Source organism: Crocodylus porosus, unplaced genomic scaffold (genome assembly GCF_001723895.1).
Source record: "Crocodylus porosus isolate Cpor-Errol unplaced genomic scaffold, CroPor_comp1, whole genome shotgun sequence".
NCBI classification, from domain to species: Eukaryota; Metazoa; Chordata; order Crocodylia; family Crocodylidae; genus Crocodylus; species Crocodylus porosus.
Genome location: NW_017728886.1, coordinates 87,708,251 through 87,726,390, shown reverse-complemented (window position 1 = coordinate 87,726,390; position 18,140 = coordinate 87,708,251). Strand labels below are relative to the sequence as shown.

The window sequence follows — 18,140 nt, the reverse complement described above, 5'->3', positions numbered from 1 at the left end:
TTGAAAGGGTCCAGAGAAGGGCCACCCGCATGATCCGGGGACAACAGGGCAGACCCTACAATGAAAGACTGCAGGACCTAAACCTGTTCAGCCTTCACAAGAGAAGGCTGAGGGGGGACCTGGTGACTGTCTATGAACTCACTAGGGGGGACCAGAAGGGTTTAGGGGAGACGCTGCTTCCCCTAGTGCCCCCTGGCATGACAAGGAACAATGGACACAAATTATTAGAGAGTAGGTTTATTAGAGAGTAGGTTTAGATTAGACATCTGCAAGAACTACTTCACAGTTAGGGTGGGTAGGAGCTGGAACCAGCTTCCTAGGGAAGTGGTGCTGGCTCCTACCCTGGGGATCTTTAAGAAAAACCTTGATGACTACCTGGCTGGACTCATTTGAGTCCAGTCTTTTCTCCCACCCAGGCGGGGGTTCAGACTTGAAGATCTACAAGGTCCCTTCCGACCCTACTTCTATGATTCTATGATTTATACTAGCAGAAGTCTAGAGACCTCCAGATAGTGAAGTCAGCATAGTAGCTCCTGATATGTCTGCTCCAGCCAACACGAACTTGCCATTATTGCATTTTTACTCCTCAGTGTAGTAAATGTAGAAAGCAGTGCTCTTTCAGCTGCTAGTAGCGTAGTGACTAGGGCCGGATGTTTCTGTCTTACCTCCTTCTTCAGGAGAATGAATAAAGAAAATCCATGTAATGGGACCACTGGCCGAGAACAATGAAGTAAGAAAAACAAGGCTTGTCTGCACAGTAGAGTAGTTTTGAATACACTTGAGTGCAGTGGCACAAATACCTCCCATAACCAGTTCATTTTTCACTGACTTTTGTTTTACTAACTCGGAGCAGATGTTTATAATTATTAAAAGTTCATTGGACATGTACAGTAACTGTTGAATATGTAAACCACATTTATTTCTTAGCCTAAATATAAGGATACACACCACAGTGCCTTCGATAACAGTGTGGTCATTGTTAGTAAATACTATGTATATTTACACATGCAATTTACTGTAGAGTAAACTAATTAGCTCTGCAGTAAAGCATCACAGTCTACACATGCACCAGTATTAGGGCACGGTAGATTAACTCTGCTGTAAGATCATACTGTCCATGTCAGTATGATGGGGGCAGTCGTCGACATATGGCGGGGTCATTTACTGTGCTGAAATGCATACGTAGATGGTGACAGAGGCTTGCTGGGTTAGCTAAAGTGCAGGGGCTGCCCACCAGCTAGCCACCCAGCTCTGTAGGCACCCTTGTGCCCCAGCCAGTCCCTCCACTACCCGAGGCCACCATCCGGAGCCCTGGCCAGCCCAAGGCTGTTCCACCCTTGCTCCAAGTACTGCTGTGCTGGGTGCATGTGTAGATGCAGTGCCCAGGAGTAGTGTACTCCAGTGGTGTATTCCAGAGTTCATTGTCTCCTTAATTTTACGTGTAGATGCACCTGCTGATATATATCTACATCAGTGGTTCTCAACTTTTTAGACCTGAGGCACCCCTGGAAAATTCCAGCTCCTAGTTTTCACTTTTTTTTTGCTTACAGAGACATAGTAAAGAAGTTTTTCTCTTGCAAAGAACTCAGAAGGACCACAACTATGGATTTCTGTTTGAAATCACTAGGTTTATCTTGTGAATCATGATTGTAAATCTAATGGTGCTAACATTGTGTGGCATCGTGCAGCACCCTTGAAAGGATCTCAGGGTGCCCCAGGGTGCCATGGTACCCTACTTGAGAATCACTGATCTACATAGATTGGAATTTTCAGTGGAAAACTGCCTATTGATTTTCAATGTAAGCAGGATGCCTAACTTACTTCCTTACGCTTGTTTGAGGAAACAAAATCGGTCATCTTTCTCCCCACTCCAGACTTATTTGAAATTTGCAAAACTAAGTATAGCAAACAAATCTCTCAGGCTCACACAGCTACAACCATCACATTTTCTAATAGGAGGAACCAATGTTTTTATTTGTAGTACTGTCTGATATCTAGAATCCTTTGAAACTGAGAACATTAAGAAGTATCATTATTTATTAAATTATTCATATATCTTTATTTTTTACAATAATTATTAGTCACTAATTATTTGTCCAGTTTTGTTGACTGGTGAGGGACATTATGGATGAAGATGTAGTCAACATTAGAAGGAGTTAAATAAGGCAAGGGAGAGAAAAACTTAGTCTGGAGCACAGGCAGTGGGGGAAACAGAACATGGAATGTAAGCACAGATAGAATTAGGGAGGGCTTTGGAGGAGTCCCAAAACTCAACTAACAGTTAGGCAACTCAAGAGCTAACATGTTGCAGAATCTTGTAATGGCCCTCTGAAAGGCACCACTGTCATACCTCCTTAAGCAACATGCCTTCTACCCTGTTGAGGGTGATCTCAAAGAAGGGAGTGCCATTTTTGTGCTCCTGGAGAATTTACCCAATGCTTGCTAGTTCTTTGCTCAATGGCCAAAATGGCAAAGGCATCTTGAGAATGGATAATTTAGTAATCCCAGCAGTAAAGGTGGCACAGATGCCACAAGATACAAACTAGTCTTATCACAGAGCCAAAATACTTTAAGATTTTGGTGCCTTAGGACTCAGTTTTAGCCATGGGAGGGCTCAGATTTGAATTCAAATACTAGCCTAATCCAGATTCCAAGACTGTCACTACTAGTCATTTTCAATGTATCCTACTGCTCTCACTGCCATTGCATCTGCATTATGTCTGCTGTTGCCCAATCTGTTATCCATTGCCCAAATCTGGAACATTGCAATGCTGGCGAGGAATGAAGGGTGCCAGAGGAGCAGCATTCCTTCCTGGTGGATACTACAAAGCATTTCAGTTTTCTTTGACACTGTTGGTAGAGAGAGAGGAAGGCTAAAATATGAACATGTGACTCTATTTAATGGAATTTTAACCTGTGTTTCTGTGTGACTTTTGTTCCAGGAGGTGCTCGAGCTTGCTTTCTCTATATTGTATGACTCAAATGGCCAACTGAATTTCATTGCTCCTGACAAGCATGAGGTAAGCCATAGACCAAATAAGGGGAAATGAAAGTGAGGTTACTTCCTCTATAAACACTGTAAGCATTTCTGGGGTAGAGGCCATGTAAGTCATGATACAAAAAAAGATTTCCTCCCCTCACCCCCAACCTCCACCCTTTTCTCTTTGTATTGGAGAAGCAGTTGCTCACTCGGAACTCCTTCTCCTCCTTTTCTAGAGAAACAAGAGCTCCTTTTCAATAAATACTGAAGGGCAATTAATTCCCACAAATGGACACAGAGTAAGAATCTTCTCTGGTATATTTAAAAGTATCCCCTACAAGGTTTCAAAATAATCAAGTTAAATCTTAGTAGGACCTTCCTGGCCTATACTGTGGAAATTCTTAAATGGTGAAAAGGCATCATCAGCTGAACTATACTCCTATACCATCAGGGGAGTTTGTAGCACCCATGTACAAAAATCACATTTATGGTTTTTTATTCTTCTGGCTGTCATATCTCCCTCTTTGCCATTCAAAATTGTTAAATATGCATCTGGTACACAGTATTATAAATTATTTTCTACTTGCACCCTCACACTGGTTGTGTGTGCAGTGGGGTCAACCTCTAAGAGACCGCGAAAATAAGCCTTGTGCAAATAAAGTGAAACAAAGCAGCCACCCTTCCTCTCTTCCCTTCTCCACCTTACCTCTCCCCCTCACTCCTCTTCTACCCAAAGGAAAACATGTACCTCAAAAAGTAATGGAATATATTTGCCAAAATGAAGGTGGAAGCGTCATAACTGGCTATCCAAAAGAACTTGGGATTTTCAGAACCAAACTTAGGAAAATGTTCAGCAAAATTTAGCAAAAAAATTTCTCCTCTTTGTCTTTGAAGTGACAAAGCAATGTGTTTACCATTCAAACAAGGGGCGGGCAATTATTTTGGGTAGAGGCTGCTTACGGAGTTTTGGCAAGCCATCGAGGGCCACATGATAGGCAGCCCAGGGCAGCTAAATATCAATTTTCTAAATTTTTTTTAGGGGTCCCGCAGGCCAGATAGAATGGCCTGGCAGGCTGCATTATGCCCACCCCTTATCCAAATGCATGCCCTGTCACTTCATTTTTGGTCTTAATTCCAGACACGATCTTAAAGAGAAAGAAAACACATAAGATTGCATTAAACTGCATTAAATTGTAGTGTTCTTAAAGTGCATGAAATTGGATTGCAAATGAAGTGGATTAGTTATATAGCTTTAACATTTGCAACTCTGGATAAAAGAAAACCTTCAAATAAATGTTAATTCTGAGAGAGGAAATGAGTTATGTTCCTTTGGCTTTTCCTAAGGTTTAATTTTTCAATGTCACTTTGAAGTTTGTTTATTCTATGAAGTGATTTGCTGGCAAATGTTCAGTTAAGAGCAATTGACAGTAAGGTTCCTAGAGCTTCAAAACAGCAGCCACCGTTAAGAGTTGTTGGTTTAAGCCAAATGCATTCTCCTTTATTCTCTGAGTTGGACACATGTTGGTGTCCATAAATTTTGCAACAATTTAATAAGAATCCATTCTGGCTCAGAAGGGCAGGCTGCCATGGAAATTAGCTAATGTTTCAGCCACACTGTATCTAAAACATGCGTACTAGCAGTTTCTAGTGTACTAACAATAGTCTTTTCATCTTCACCGAGACATTCTCCTCGTTGCTTAAGTTCAAACTTGCCTTTTTTAAAAAGCATCTGCAAGTCTGTAGAGGACATGAATCTTGCGTGCCATACTTTGGAATACATGTTAATAAAAGCTCTACTAAGCTTGTTGAGAGCTTGTAGCAAATGGCCAGCTAAATTCTTGATTTGACCCAAAGTCTCTCACTATTTGGTACATGTTCTATATAGAGTCATAGATCCTGGCATTATATGATGATGTTGAGCACCTCAGCTTTTACTTTTTAATAAAGTAAGTTTCTAACCCTTATGGTTGCTGAGACATGAAAATGCAATTCATTCTAACACTGTAGAGTGTCAAAAATCAATGGAAATAAAATTAAACCCCAAACCATTATTATCATCATCTCCAGATTTCTGAGCCAGTATAATTGTTTCAGGCCTGATTCATGATTTCTAGACACTAAAGCTAGGGACAGAAATTACACATAAACAGATATAAGTAATCAGAAACCGGTACAGATCTATAATACAACAGAAGTTCAGTGCAGATAAACCAGTTTCGACCATTTTGAAAGTCGTTTAAGATAAACCTGGGTGGATGTAGCATCAGACTTAACTGATTTAATTAAGTCAGTTTATTGAACTTCTGTCCCAGATCCCCTCCAGATTCAAGTTAACTCTGTCCCCCAGCATCCCTGGATGCTTTGCAGGGGGAGTAAGCTAGACTTGGCCCAAGCTGTCTGTTCCAGCTGAGCAGGGAGACATGCTCTACTGCTCCTCATTTTCTGAGCCTCTGCAAGCATGTGGCTGCATTTCCAGAATCAAAAGTGAATGTCTGTTCACTTGCTTACCTGTTCAATCTACACAGCTTAAACTAACCTGCGAAGATTGAATCAATTTAGTCTCAGGCTTTTTGACTGTCTGTACTTACTTTAAATTTGATAATGCTGATTAGCCTTCTGTCAAGGCTTGCTCCTCTCTGGGGGACTCAGTACTAGGTAAGCTAGCATAATGTTTGCTTTTCACTTGAATACTGATAGCTGTTTCTTAAATGAATAGCAAAAAGGTAGATTATCCTACCTGTGTTGTGTCACAGAAGAAATAGTAAGTGAGGTTATAACTGGGTTTTACTGGAGCTTCCTGAAAGTTGATCTATAGTAAACTGATATTTTCAATGGCTCTGAGTCTGCTTTTACATTTTACATGTGAATTAACACAGGAATTTTTTCACCAGCTCATTAGGATTTCTAGTTATTGCAGAATGTGTAAGAGTAATTAGATGTACTTACCTATGTGGAAATAAGAGAGGAAGTCTTTTCACCCATCTGTCAGGCTAGCCAACTGCTGGAAAGAGACACACTCTCAGTTATGTCTGCACCAGTGGAAGGACCATGGGTCTGTCCTCCCCAGCATGCTGAGATTTTTGCGTGAGGGAACACTGGCTATACCTGCTGAATGGGGCTGCAGACTTCCACCCTCTGAATAGCGCCGTTTCTTTTTTCTAATTCTTCCTTTTCTTTTCTTTTCTTTTCTTTATCAAGAAAATTCCTGGCAAAACGTTGTCAAGAAATCTTTCCTTTAAAGGCTTCCAGGAAACTGTAGATTTGAAAAAACGTAGTGTAGAGTACGAATTCAGAAGAAATATCATCATGTCAGGGCAAGTGATCATTTTAGTAGCTGTTAGGTGGTAATGTGAACCCTAAGCCGCCTCCTATGAAACTAGCAGATAATGAAGGTACAATTTTCTATGTCTACAAAAGGGTGACATTCTTGCTTCACTAAAGTTTCACCATTAAATAAATGGAATCAGTATGTCTGCCTGGGGATTAGAAGTGTATTTCCTATTTTGTTTTAAAAACTCACTCTATTTTTCTCAGTGTATGTTGTTGTCCTCACAGTCCTATAAGTATTCTTTTTCTCTTTGGCAGCTTAGCTGTCTTTCAGCTTGGTAAGATCTTGTAGCAAATGGCGAGCTAAATTTTAAAATCCATTCTTTGGCATGAAATCTAGCAGAAGAGTTTGTAAGATAAAAATGCAGTTATAGTTGATTTAATTCTCTCCCCCTCTTCTCCCCACCCCCCATGTCCATGATTGAAATATTTATTTTTAGAGGACCTCGTTCAAGTGCTTTTGTTCATACTGGCATAAATTGCCAGTAATAAATAGAAGAGACTGATTCGCTAGAAGTTGACTTGCTCACCAATCTCCTGTGGGTTTGTTGCTTATTTAAACAGTTATTCAATCAATGTTTATCTCAAGCTGTCAGCTTCAGAGTGAGATTGCATTTCTCATTAACAAAAAATGGTGTGAGAAGGGGGCTCTTGTGGGCTAATCCAGCATTTACAATGGTTTTTAGCATTCTTGACATTTAATTTTTATGAACAACAGAACACTGATTGACTTCATATGACTGAAAATAGATCTATTTTCATCCTCTGTCAGCAAAGGGTAACTAGCACCGTGTGTATTGCTACATGTAAATGAGATCTTACTCGTACAATGTTCTTTAGACATACACACATGCATAAATATTTATGTACCCAGGCACTCTATGTAGTTCATTCATATTCAGAAGCATGTGTTTGTGTACAACCTCACTTATGTGCAGTATGTGGTTATATAAAGTATACAATATACCATTAGGTGAGCCAGTTTATATGAAAATACATTGCATGTTTGCTGTTGACCTTTAGGTAGAAGTGACTTGCTTTACTGTACATGCTTTTATGATTTGTAGATTTATACATATGGCTGGAAGTTTTGCCAGTTCTTTTTTTATAAGAATGGCATTTTTGGCAATTAGATGTCAGGAAAAATTTTCACTATAACATTTTTTGAAAGGCCAAAACCTTGTCGTTTTCTGAAAACCAAAACCAAAATATGTCATTGTTGGTATGCAAATGAGGAAACTTGCACAAATTATTTTTGAAAAAAAATTGGAGGATTTGTCTTTTATTTCAAATTTGAAATGGAGCTCTTTTTACTGTTTTCTGACTACCTCTACCCAACAGGCTTATTTCATTGTACCAGCTAATAAACATGCCTTAAATTGAATCAAAGACACTGTAAAGAATCTACGTCTAATTTTAGCAAGATTCTTAAGTCTCTGAGAGAGGAGATGACTTGATGGGTTAATTATTTTTTTGTATGGGAAAAGGAGTTTAAGCTGCAACTTAACTGAACTTCTTGTCTTCCCCTATAGTACTGTGTCTGGACTGATGGGCTGAATGCCCTTCTTGGGAAGGATATGATGAGCGATTTGACGCGAAATGACCTGGACACACTGCTCAGTATGGAAATAAAGCTTCGTCTCCTCGACTTGGAAAACATACAAATTCCTGATGCCCCCCCACCTATCCCAAAGGAGCCCAGCAATTATGATTTTGTTTACGACTGTAACTGAAGCTGCTTGTTGAAACTCACGTTTAAACTGGAAATATTATAACTGGAGAGATTAACAAAGAATGAAAAAACACAAACGCACCTTGGATTTTGGCTTTGGGGGTGTAAAGAAAAACACTCACTTCCCTTCCTGTTCCCTGCATTCTTCCTTCTCTCTGATCCCATCTCCCTCATTGCTTGTCAGAGCCTACATTGCTTTAATTCACTTCTAATTGCAGTCCCTTGGACACAGCTAAGGCGAAGACGACCACTGCAAAATGCCCCCCCAGATGAACATTTTAATTTTTAATACTAGAATAAACATTCAAATATGGACAGTGCTTCCCAAATGCATGTCTGCGAAACCAAACCCAGCACTGCGAGTGCTTTAACTGGAAGTAGAGAGATAGAGAGGAGAAGCAGCTACTGTAAGCGGAGGCTGGAGAAAAGAGAGAGAGATTCCCCTTCATACTCCCAGATGTCCATTCGCAATTGATTCCTATCAGACAATGAAAATTATAGACTGCTTTCAACTTGAGCACTATCATCACCAGCACCATCCTTTGCATTGGCAACATCATCTCCATCATCTGTACCTCACCCAAAGTGATTGTTTCCTAGAATGAGTAGTCTGCAGGTTTTTGCTGTACCATACGCTGTAATGCTGCAACAGCTTCTAACTTCTTTTCCTGCTGTCTCTTAAAAAGTCCTTCTCCTTTCCCAGATTACTAGCGCACATTGTGAATGAAACCACTAGTTGTATTCTGTTACCATAGTGAATTCCAAACCTTGGTTGCCTCTAAAACTGGATTGTTGATACCAAGGTAATTACTTTTTCATTTTGGTCCAAAATTTAAACTGCAGTTTCTACAGATTAATTAAAGCTGCCAGACATCCAGGTTTACATCATTGTCATTGCTACAGTGTTACTAATTTGCAGGGGAAATTTTTTTGTACGGGTTCTAGTTTTTTTTTAATTTTGCCAAACAAAGATATTTAATGAAAAATAATTACGTTGTGAAGTATTTTGGGGGATGATGATTTTATTTTTAATTTCCATTTGGAACATTTGCCCTGAAGAGAAAAAAACTATTCCCTTCAACTTTGCTGTTGAATAAAATTTGAGTTGTGATGATTTTTGGAACGTTGTTTTTATTTTGAAGTTGCCATTTATTCTTTGGTGTTTCTACAACTTCTGAGGCCTTTGGTGCAAAGAAAAGGGGATAAGCTTAACCTTATGATCGACAGTAGCAACATAACAGTCTAATTTGCAATTCTTATTTATTTAGTCAGTGACAAAATTGCATCTGGCATGTCTAAAAATCTGCATTGCAGAGGTGGATGAGCCTTTCTGAAAAGGATCCTTTGAGAAATGTAAGTGCAAAGCAAACCAATACATCTGTGGTCATCTGAAGGTTGCTATTTTTAGCTTTTCACCATTTGGAATATCTGTATGCTTCCTGGCTGCAAAGACACAGTATTAAAAAGCTGTAACTGTGACATTTTTTCCATGCTCTATTTTCCAGTTTTGTGGATTCCTATCAGCACTAAGTTTAGACTCTCTGGATCTGGGAAAACAATTTTCTACTGAGATTGTTTCATCCTTCTTCCAAAATTCACAAGTCAGGAACAACAGCAACTTGCATGTTTTTCTTCTTTATTATGTAGGTCTACTTTAGAATGACCCCAATGTTTTAATCAGGGCCTGTGTTGCTGCAGCAAAATGGAAAGTGAAGGAAAACAATGCCTGTTAGATGGGAGGAAGAAGAATCTCTGAGTCCACCTATGAGAGTCTTTAAACACCAAAACACTACTCAAGAAGTTATGAAATCTCCATCCCTGGAAATTTTCAACAGCAAGTTATACAGACACTGGACTGTAATGATTTAGGCAAGTTGATCCTACCTTGATCGGGGAGCTGAACTAGATGACCTCATGAGGACCCTTCTCGCCCTACTTTCCTATGATCCTGTGTGGGTACTAAACTACACACCTTTATAGGGCTGTAATTACAATGTACCTACTGTACTTGGATAGGAATTGGTTTAGTAGGCAAATAATGGTAAAGGAAAAAAGGGGGAAATCTTTAGCCTTACTTTCATAGGATCATAGGAAAGTAGGGTTGGAAGGGACCTCACAAGATCATCTAGTTCAGCCATGCTCACGGCAAGATCATCCCTGACTAAACCATCCCAGCCAAATGTTTGTCCAGTCTGCTCTTGAAAACTTCCTAGGGTGACGATTCCACACATTTCTCTAGGTAGTCTGTTCCAATGCTTGATCACCATTACAGTTAGCAGGCTGCTCCCAATCTCAAATCTAAATTTCCACTGCTGCAGCCTGAGGCCTTTGATCCTAATTCTGTCCCCTTCAGCCACAGAGGAAAGTTTGTCTCCGTTCTCTATAATGGCCCTTCAGATATTTGAAAACTGTAATCAAATCCCCTCTCAGTCTTCTCTTCTCCAGATTAAATAATCCAGTTCTTTCTGCCTTTCCTCATTGGTCTTGCTTCCCCTAATCATTTTTGCTCTTTGTTTTACTCTTTCCTAACTGTCCACATCCTTCTTGAAGTGTAGGGCCCAAAACTGGACACAGTACTGTGAGTGAGGCCTCATCAGTGCTGAACAGAGCTGAAGAATCACTTCCTTTTATTGGCAAGTGACACTCCCGTTAATACAATCCAGTAGGCTGTTCTTTATTTATTTTATTTTACTTTATTTTGCAACAAGAGCACAGAATTTATTTGTATTCAGTTTATGATTTACTATAACCCCCAGGTCTGTCACTGTAGTACTCCAGCCTAGCTACTCATTCCCCAGTCTATATTTGTGCATTCGCACTTGTTCTAGTTGACTCTCATCTGATCGATTGCAGAACATTTCTCCAGTCTGTTCAGGAGAAATGGATCCTAGCCCTGTCCTCCTGAGTATCTGCAACGCCACCAACTAAGGGTTGTGCACAGATTTTCTAAGTGTGCACTCAATCCCATCATCCAAATTATTAATGAAGATATTAAACAATACCAGACCCAGCGCAGACATCTGGGAAGCCTCACTTGATACCTGCTCCCAAATAGACACTGAGTTACTGATGATTACTCATTGAGTATGATGATCCAAACGGTTATGTACTTTCCTTGCGGTACTTTAGTCTAGTCTGTATTTCCCTGGCTTGTTAATGAGACTGTAATGAGAAACAATATCAAAGACTTCGCTAAATTCAAGGTGTACTATATCTACTGCTCTTCTCATCCACAGAGCCGGTCACCTTATTACAGAAGGAAATCAGAGAATCTTAGAATTTGGGGTTTTTCATAGATTCATAGATTTTTGGGGTTGGAAGGGACCTCAGTAAATCATTAAGTCCAACCCCCTGTCCTGGGCAGGAAAGAGCACTGCCAGAGATAACCCCAGCACCACCTCCCTTGGAAGCCCGTTCCAGATTCTGGTAACCCTTACCATGAAGAAGTTCTTCCTGATGTCTGGTCTAAATCTGCTGTCAGTTTGTGGCCACTGTTTCTAGTTACTCCAAGGGGCGCCCTGGTAAACATTATCTCCTCTCCCTCCCCTCCCCCCAGTGAATTTGTAGATGGCCACTAGATCACCACTTAGCCTTCTCTTATAGAGGCTGAAGAGATCCAGATCCCTCCCTTGTAGGACCTCTTCTGCAGGCCCTTAACCATATGAGTGGCCCTCCTCTAGACCCTCTCAAGGTTAGCCATATCCCTCTTGAAGTGTGGCGCCCAAAACTGGATGCAAAATTTCAGCTGCACCTGTTAATGCATGATAGAGTGAAGTTAGCTTTGTTGATCACTTTGTCACATTGTCAACTTATGTTCATCTTTGAGTCAACTATAACTCCGAGATCCCTTTCTGCTGCTGCTCTGTTTAGAAACTCATCTCCCAGTCTGTAAGTGTGTTGGGGATTCCTTCTCCCTAGGTGCAGTACTTTGCACTTATCTTTATTAAACTGCATCCTATGTTGTTCTGCCCACTTCTCCACCCTGTCCAAATCTGCCTGAATCCATTCCCTGCCCTCCAATATGTTTTTTTTGCCCCATAATTTGGTGTCATCCATGAATTTGGACAGTGTGCTCTCTACAGTCTTGTCCAAGTCACTGAAGATATTGAACCGCACTGGTCCAAGGATCAAGCCTTGAAGGACCCCACTGCCCACATTTTTCCAGGTCAATACTGACCCGTCCACCACCACTCTCTGGGTTCATCCCATTAGCCAATTTGGCACCCACCTGACCGTGAAATCATCTAAGTCACAGCTGCTTAGTTTCTTATGAGAATGGGATGTGAGACCATATCAAAGGCTTTTTTAAAAATCCAAGTATATGACATCCACTTCGACTCCTGTATCTAAGTAGTTTGTGATTTGGTCATAAAAAGAAACAAGGTTTGTCAGGCAGGATCTGCCTGCCCTTCAGCATTATTTTTCCTGCTGGACACCCACAAATAGAATCCTTAATAATTTTGTCAAAGGTTTTCCCAAGGATAGAGGTGAGACTAACTGATCTATAGTTACCTGGATCCTCCTTCCTCCAGTTTTTGAAAATAGGGACCACATCAGCCTTTTTCCAGTCCTCTGGGACTTGTCCTGAGCACCATTTATGCTTAAACAGTCCTGCCAGTGGTTTTGCTATGACTGGCCAATTCTTTCAGCCCCCTTGGATGAAGATCATATGGGCCTGCTGACTTGAACATAAGCCCTTCCAAGTGTCTCTTCACTATGTTGACACTAGCTGTTGGTGGGCCGGTGTTCCTCCCGTGCTTGTCTATAGTCCAATTTGGAGATATGTCATTCATGTTCAGGAATACCGATACAAAAAAATGCATTGAAGAGCTCAACTTTGTCCCTCCTATCCATCACTAATTGCCGTAGCCTGTCCTGTAAGGGTCCTATGTTACCATGCGCCTTCTTTTTGCCCCCTACATACCTGAAAAAGGACTTTTTGTTGTCTTTAATTTTTGTTGCCAGTCTGAGTTCCATTGCTGCCTCAGCCTTTCTAACTGACTCCCTGCAAGTGCAAGCCAAATAGGTATAATCCTCCTTGATAGCTACCCCCTGTTTCCACAGTCTGTATGCCTCTTTTTCTCATCCCTAGCTTTTTCATAATATCTAATTTAAATGACCCTTGCTGCAACCTGAAACTATTGCTCCTTGTTCTGTTATCTGCCACCACTGAGAACAGTCAAGTTCCATCCTCTTTGGAAATACCCTTCAAGTAAGCTTGCTTGCAAGAATGTTGTGGGAGACCATACGAGACCATATCAAAAGCCTTGCTAAAGTCAAGGTATATCACATCCACTGCTCTCCCTGCATCCACAGAGCCAGTCATCTCATCATAGAAGACAATCAGGTTGGTCAGGTATGACTTGCCCTTGGTAAATCCATACTGACTGTTCCCAATCACCTTCTTTTCTTCCAAGTGCTTAAAAATTGATTCCTTGAGGACTTGCTGCATGATTTTTCCAGGGACTGAGGTGTGGCTGAATGGTCTGTAGTTCCTTCTTCCCTTCTTAAAGATGATCACTTTGTCCTTTTCCAATTATCTGAGAGCTCTCCTTATTAACAGGTTTTCAAAGATAATGGCTAGCAGCTCTGCAATCACATCAGCTAACTCCTTCGGCACCCTTGGATCCACTGTACATGGCCCCAAGGACTTGTACATGTCCAGCTTTTCTAAATAGTCCCTAACCTTTCACTACTAAGGGTTTCTCACCTTCTCCCCAACTACACTGCCCAGTGCAGTAGTCTAGAAGCTGACCTTGCCTGTGAAGACCAAGATAAGAAAGATATAAAGTACTTCAGCCTTTTCTGCATCATTTGTCACTACATTGCTTCCCCCATTCAGTAAGGGACCCATGCTTTCTCTAATTTTCCTCTTTTTGCTGACTTACATGTAGAAGCCCTAATTGTTACCCTTTCCATGCCTTGCTAGCTGCAACTCGAATTGCACCCTGGCCTTCCTTATTTCATTCCTGCATGCTGAGCAATATTCTTATAACTCCTTCCTAGTCATTTGTCCAAGTTTCCACTTATTGTAAGCTTCCTTCTTGTGTTTCAGCTCCCTGAAGAGTTCCCTGCTAGGCCCAGCTGGTCTTCTGCCATACTTGCTAATATTCCTGTGCACCAGGATGGTTCATTTCTGCATGCTCAGTAAGATTTCTTATAGTATGACCAGCTCTTGTGGGCTCCTTTTTCCCCTCAGACTGACCTCCCAGGGGATCCTGCCCATCAGTTATCTGAGGGAGTCAAATTTTCCCTTTCTGAAGTCCAGGGATCTTACTTTCCTGTTCTCCTTCCTTCCTTCCTTTCTTCAGGATCCTGAACTCAATTGTCTTGTGGTTGCTACTGCCAAGTTGCCATCCAGTTCTACATTCCCCACCAATTCTTCCTTGTTTGTGAGCAGCAGGTCAAGAAGAGCACAGTCCCTAGTTGGCCTCTCCAACATTTGCACCAGGAAGTTGTCCCCAAAGATCTCCAAAAACTTCCTGGATTGCCTAGGTACTGCTATATTGTCCTCTCAGCAGATGTCAAGATGACTGAAGTCCCTCATGAGAACGAGGGCCTGTGATCGGGAAACGTTCACTAGTGGTTTGAAGAAAGCCTCATCTACCTGATCTGATGGTCTATAGCAAATATCCACCATGACTTCATTCTTGTTGCTCTCTCCTGTGACCCTAACCCAAAAACTTTCAATAGGCCCTCCTCCAGTTTCATACTGGAGCTCTGAATAATCAAACAGCAATTTTACATGAAATACAATTCTTCCACTTCTCCCCTGACTGTCCTTCCAGAACAGTTTATACCCATCCATGACAGTACTCCAGTCATGCGAGCTATCCCACCAAGTCTATGTTATTCCAATCATGTTACAGTTCCATGACTTTGCAAAGACTTCCAGTTCTTAATGCTTGTTTCCCAGGCTCTGTACATTCATGTACAGGCACCTGAGGTAACTAGCCAATTGCCCTACTTTCTTAAGAATAAGAAGGCCTCTCCTCTTGCCCCTTTCTGCTTGTGTTTCATCCACTTCCCTATGTACCTCAGGGCTTTGGTCTCCCTTCTCCAGCAAATGTAGTTTAAAATCCTCCTCACTAGGTTAGCGAACCTGTCTGTGAAGATGTTCTTCCTTCTCTGCATTGGGTGGATCTTCCTAGAAATCCTCTCTCTTGGAAAACATCCCGTGGTTGAAAAAGCCAAAGCCCTGCTGGTGACACCACCTGTGGAACCATGTTTTGGTCTACAGGATGCGTCTGCTCCTGCTTGGCCCCTTCCTGTTGACCTAAAGGAAATCAGTTTGGTCAGGTATGGCTTGCTCTTGGTGAACCCATGCTGGCAGTTCTTGATCGCCTTTTTCTTCTCTAGGTGCTTCACGATGGTTTCCTTGAGGACCTTCTCTATGACCTTTCCAGGTACGGTGGCCAAGCTGACTGGTCTGTAGTTCCCTCTATCTTTTTTCTTCCCTTTCTTAAATATTAGCACTGTTTGCCCTTTGCCAGTTATCCAGGACTTCACTTGAACTCCATGTGTTTTCAGAAAGGATAGCCAGGGGCTCTGAAATGACCTCAGCTATTTCCTTCAGTACCCTAGGCTATATCCCATCTGACCCTGCTGACTTGAAAGCATCTAGCTTCTCTTAAGTAATCCCTAACCTGTTTTGCCATTCTTTTAAGCTGTTTGTCTCCTTCCCTATCTTTGCTGCCAATTGCGCTCAACATCTGATAGCTGCTGCTATTTGTGAAAAATGAAATTAAAAAGGCATTACATTCTTCAGTCTTCTCTATATCATCCATGCAGAGCTATGGGCCACAATCTTGGGGAAATTTTGTTTAAAACACTGAAGTCTATAACAGGGCTATAGACAAAGATAATGTTCAAAAGAGTCAGAAATAAAGGCCCTGACTGATTTAAATAACTGGTAATGGGTTCTGGATTGTGGAACAGTATTGCAGATTGGGCACAGAATTAGGAATAAAGCTTTAGACTGTATGGACTGAATTACCACATTCTAGCTGAAGCTGAGACTTCTTGGAGTATGACATGTTTTTATATGCCCATGTATCCTATCGAATGCATTTCAGTTGGCTTAATTAGCATGTCATTGCTTACCGTTTGCTCTATAATAATTTTGATTGACCCATAGTTAAAAATATATAAAAGTAGCAAAAAAGTAAATACCTGTCATCCCAAAATCAAAAACAACCCAAGTAAGTAATGATCTCAGTCCTTTTGTTAGTGGAAAAGTGTCTATTCCCCCCCACACACACACACGAGAAAAACTTTATCCTCAGAATGGGCAGTTACAGCAAGGTTGAATGGTTAAGATATTCCCTACTCCCAGATTAAGATGACACCTCCAAGAAGATGAGGGAAAAGTTGTAGTGCAGCTGTCCCTTTCATATATTTTTGGTAGACAGACACCAAAGACTCACTCTTTTTTGCACTGCAGGGTATTTGCAGCATTTCATCAATAGGGAAGGCCCTTAAGATATATGCAATAATATATATACTCAATTTAAAAGCACTATCAGAGCAATTGAAAGGGTCCTAAGTAAAACAGTATCATGCCTTTTCCATCTTCAGAGCTCACCCACACACTCCTTTCACCATGGAAAAATTCACAGCAATTTTTAAAAGTTAACACGTAAAAATGAATAAGCATCCGCTGCTTCCCATTCATTTAAAACAATGAGAGTGAACATAGCAAATTCTTTGCACATGGTGTTATGAGCAGGAAAGCTTTCAAGGTTCAGCATTCACAATTCAGCAGAAAAAAATAATCTTAGAGAGAGCATAATTTTCAAACCAAAAATGGCTAATTGCTTGAAAAAGCCAGACAGAGACAGAGGGAGGGATGTAACAGAAGTCTAGTATTAGTCTCTGGTTTTGGAGTTGTTTTTCATTTTAAATGGAAATGATTTTACACAGGAAAATCCAAAATAACAATAATAATATGTATCTTGGAGGGTCAGAGGCTTCAAACTGAGTGGAAGGATAAGTAGAGACATAAAAATACTAAATGATCTGTGACAAGAGAAAGTAGTGTGTGTCATAGGAAGAGTTCTCTAGTGCTCTTGATTTTTTATTTTTTTTTTGGTCATAATTCCCTCTTTAATCTAGAGATTTGTTTTATAAATTAGGATTTGAAAAGAAAATAATATTCTCTTTCCAAGAAACAGGTGATGAGTCTCCAGATTTCCAGCAAAACTGTTTAAGTTCTATTTTTTTTTCCTTTTTCATATTTTGGCTGGTTTTTGATAGCTGAATTTTATAGAAGTAGATTTACACTACCCATAATTTTGCTCAGAAATGGCCTGATTAGAAAACATACCATCTTTATGGTATATAACACACAACTCCCTTCCTCCCACAACCAGCTGCCAGAAATTGCTGTGGTTATAGTGTGCATTGTATGTGAGGGAGTACAGTAACTTCAATTTCTGCTGCTTAAGTTTCCGCCAGGCAAAAGCAAAACTAAAGTCTATAGGGAGCTGAACAATGAGCAGGCTTGCCTCCCTAGCTGCTCCTAAGTAGTTAGTTACTGCAAAGAAAGATCTTTTTTCTTCTTTCTGCCTTTCAAAAACAAAATGTATCTCTTATTTCAGAGTATGTTTGTATGCAAGAAAATACGGTTTTATTCAGACAATCCACCTATCGCTCCACAGCCTCAGACTGTAGTATGCGGCTCAGCATGCAGTTCTTCTAGAATCCATTACCCAAGTATATTTTTTCAGTCTGGCTTTTTGCAGACAAAGCAAGCAGTGTGTGAATGCCCAAGCATGCTCATTATGCTACTTGCAACTAGGCAATAGGGCCACTGAGATTCTTGCATCCCCTTTCCCAGAACATACCTGCAGAAATTCATAAAACTTCATCCTTGACTCTTAGGAGCATGATGATACAACCGCATGAGGTGGCTGTATTGCTATGATGCAGTCATTATATAATTGGATTACAACGTTCTGTTCTGCGAAAGCTTTGTGTTTTTCTGTGACTCCACATGAGTTCAAAATGACCCTCCTGCCTTACAAAGTTGGGGATATCTATCTTGATTAATATACAAGAGTATTGATCTACCAAGTGGTAGGGGAATGCTTTTGTTTCTAG

General features: G+C 40.7%; 1 protein-coding gene across 5 annotated transcripts in view; it reads left to right on the top strand.

Annotated features, from left to right (window-relative positions):
• ELMO1 (engulfment and cell motility 1) overlaps positions 1-9,154 on the top strand; it is a 446,831-nt gene extending 437,677 nt beyond the window's left edge. For all 5 annotated transcript variants that reach the window (XM_019538714.1, XM_019538724.1, XM_019538705.1 and 2 more), the window contains 2 exons: positions 2,943-3,020; positions 7,840-9,154. In XM_019538714.1, the coding sequence (XP_019394259.1) occupies positions 2,943-3,020; positions 7,840-8,040 (279 nt within the window). In that variant the 3' untranslated portion in view covers positions 8,041-9,154. The remainder of the gene's footprint in view (positions 1-2,942; positions 3,021-7,839) is intronic.
• The last annotated feature ends 8,986 nt before the right edge of the window (positions 9,155-18,140 follow it).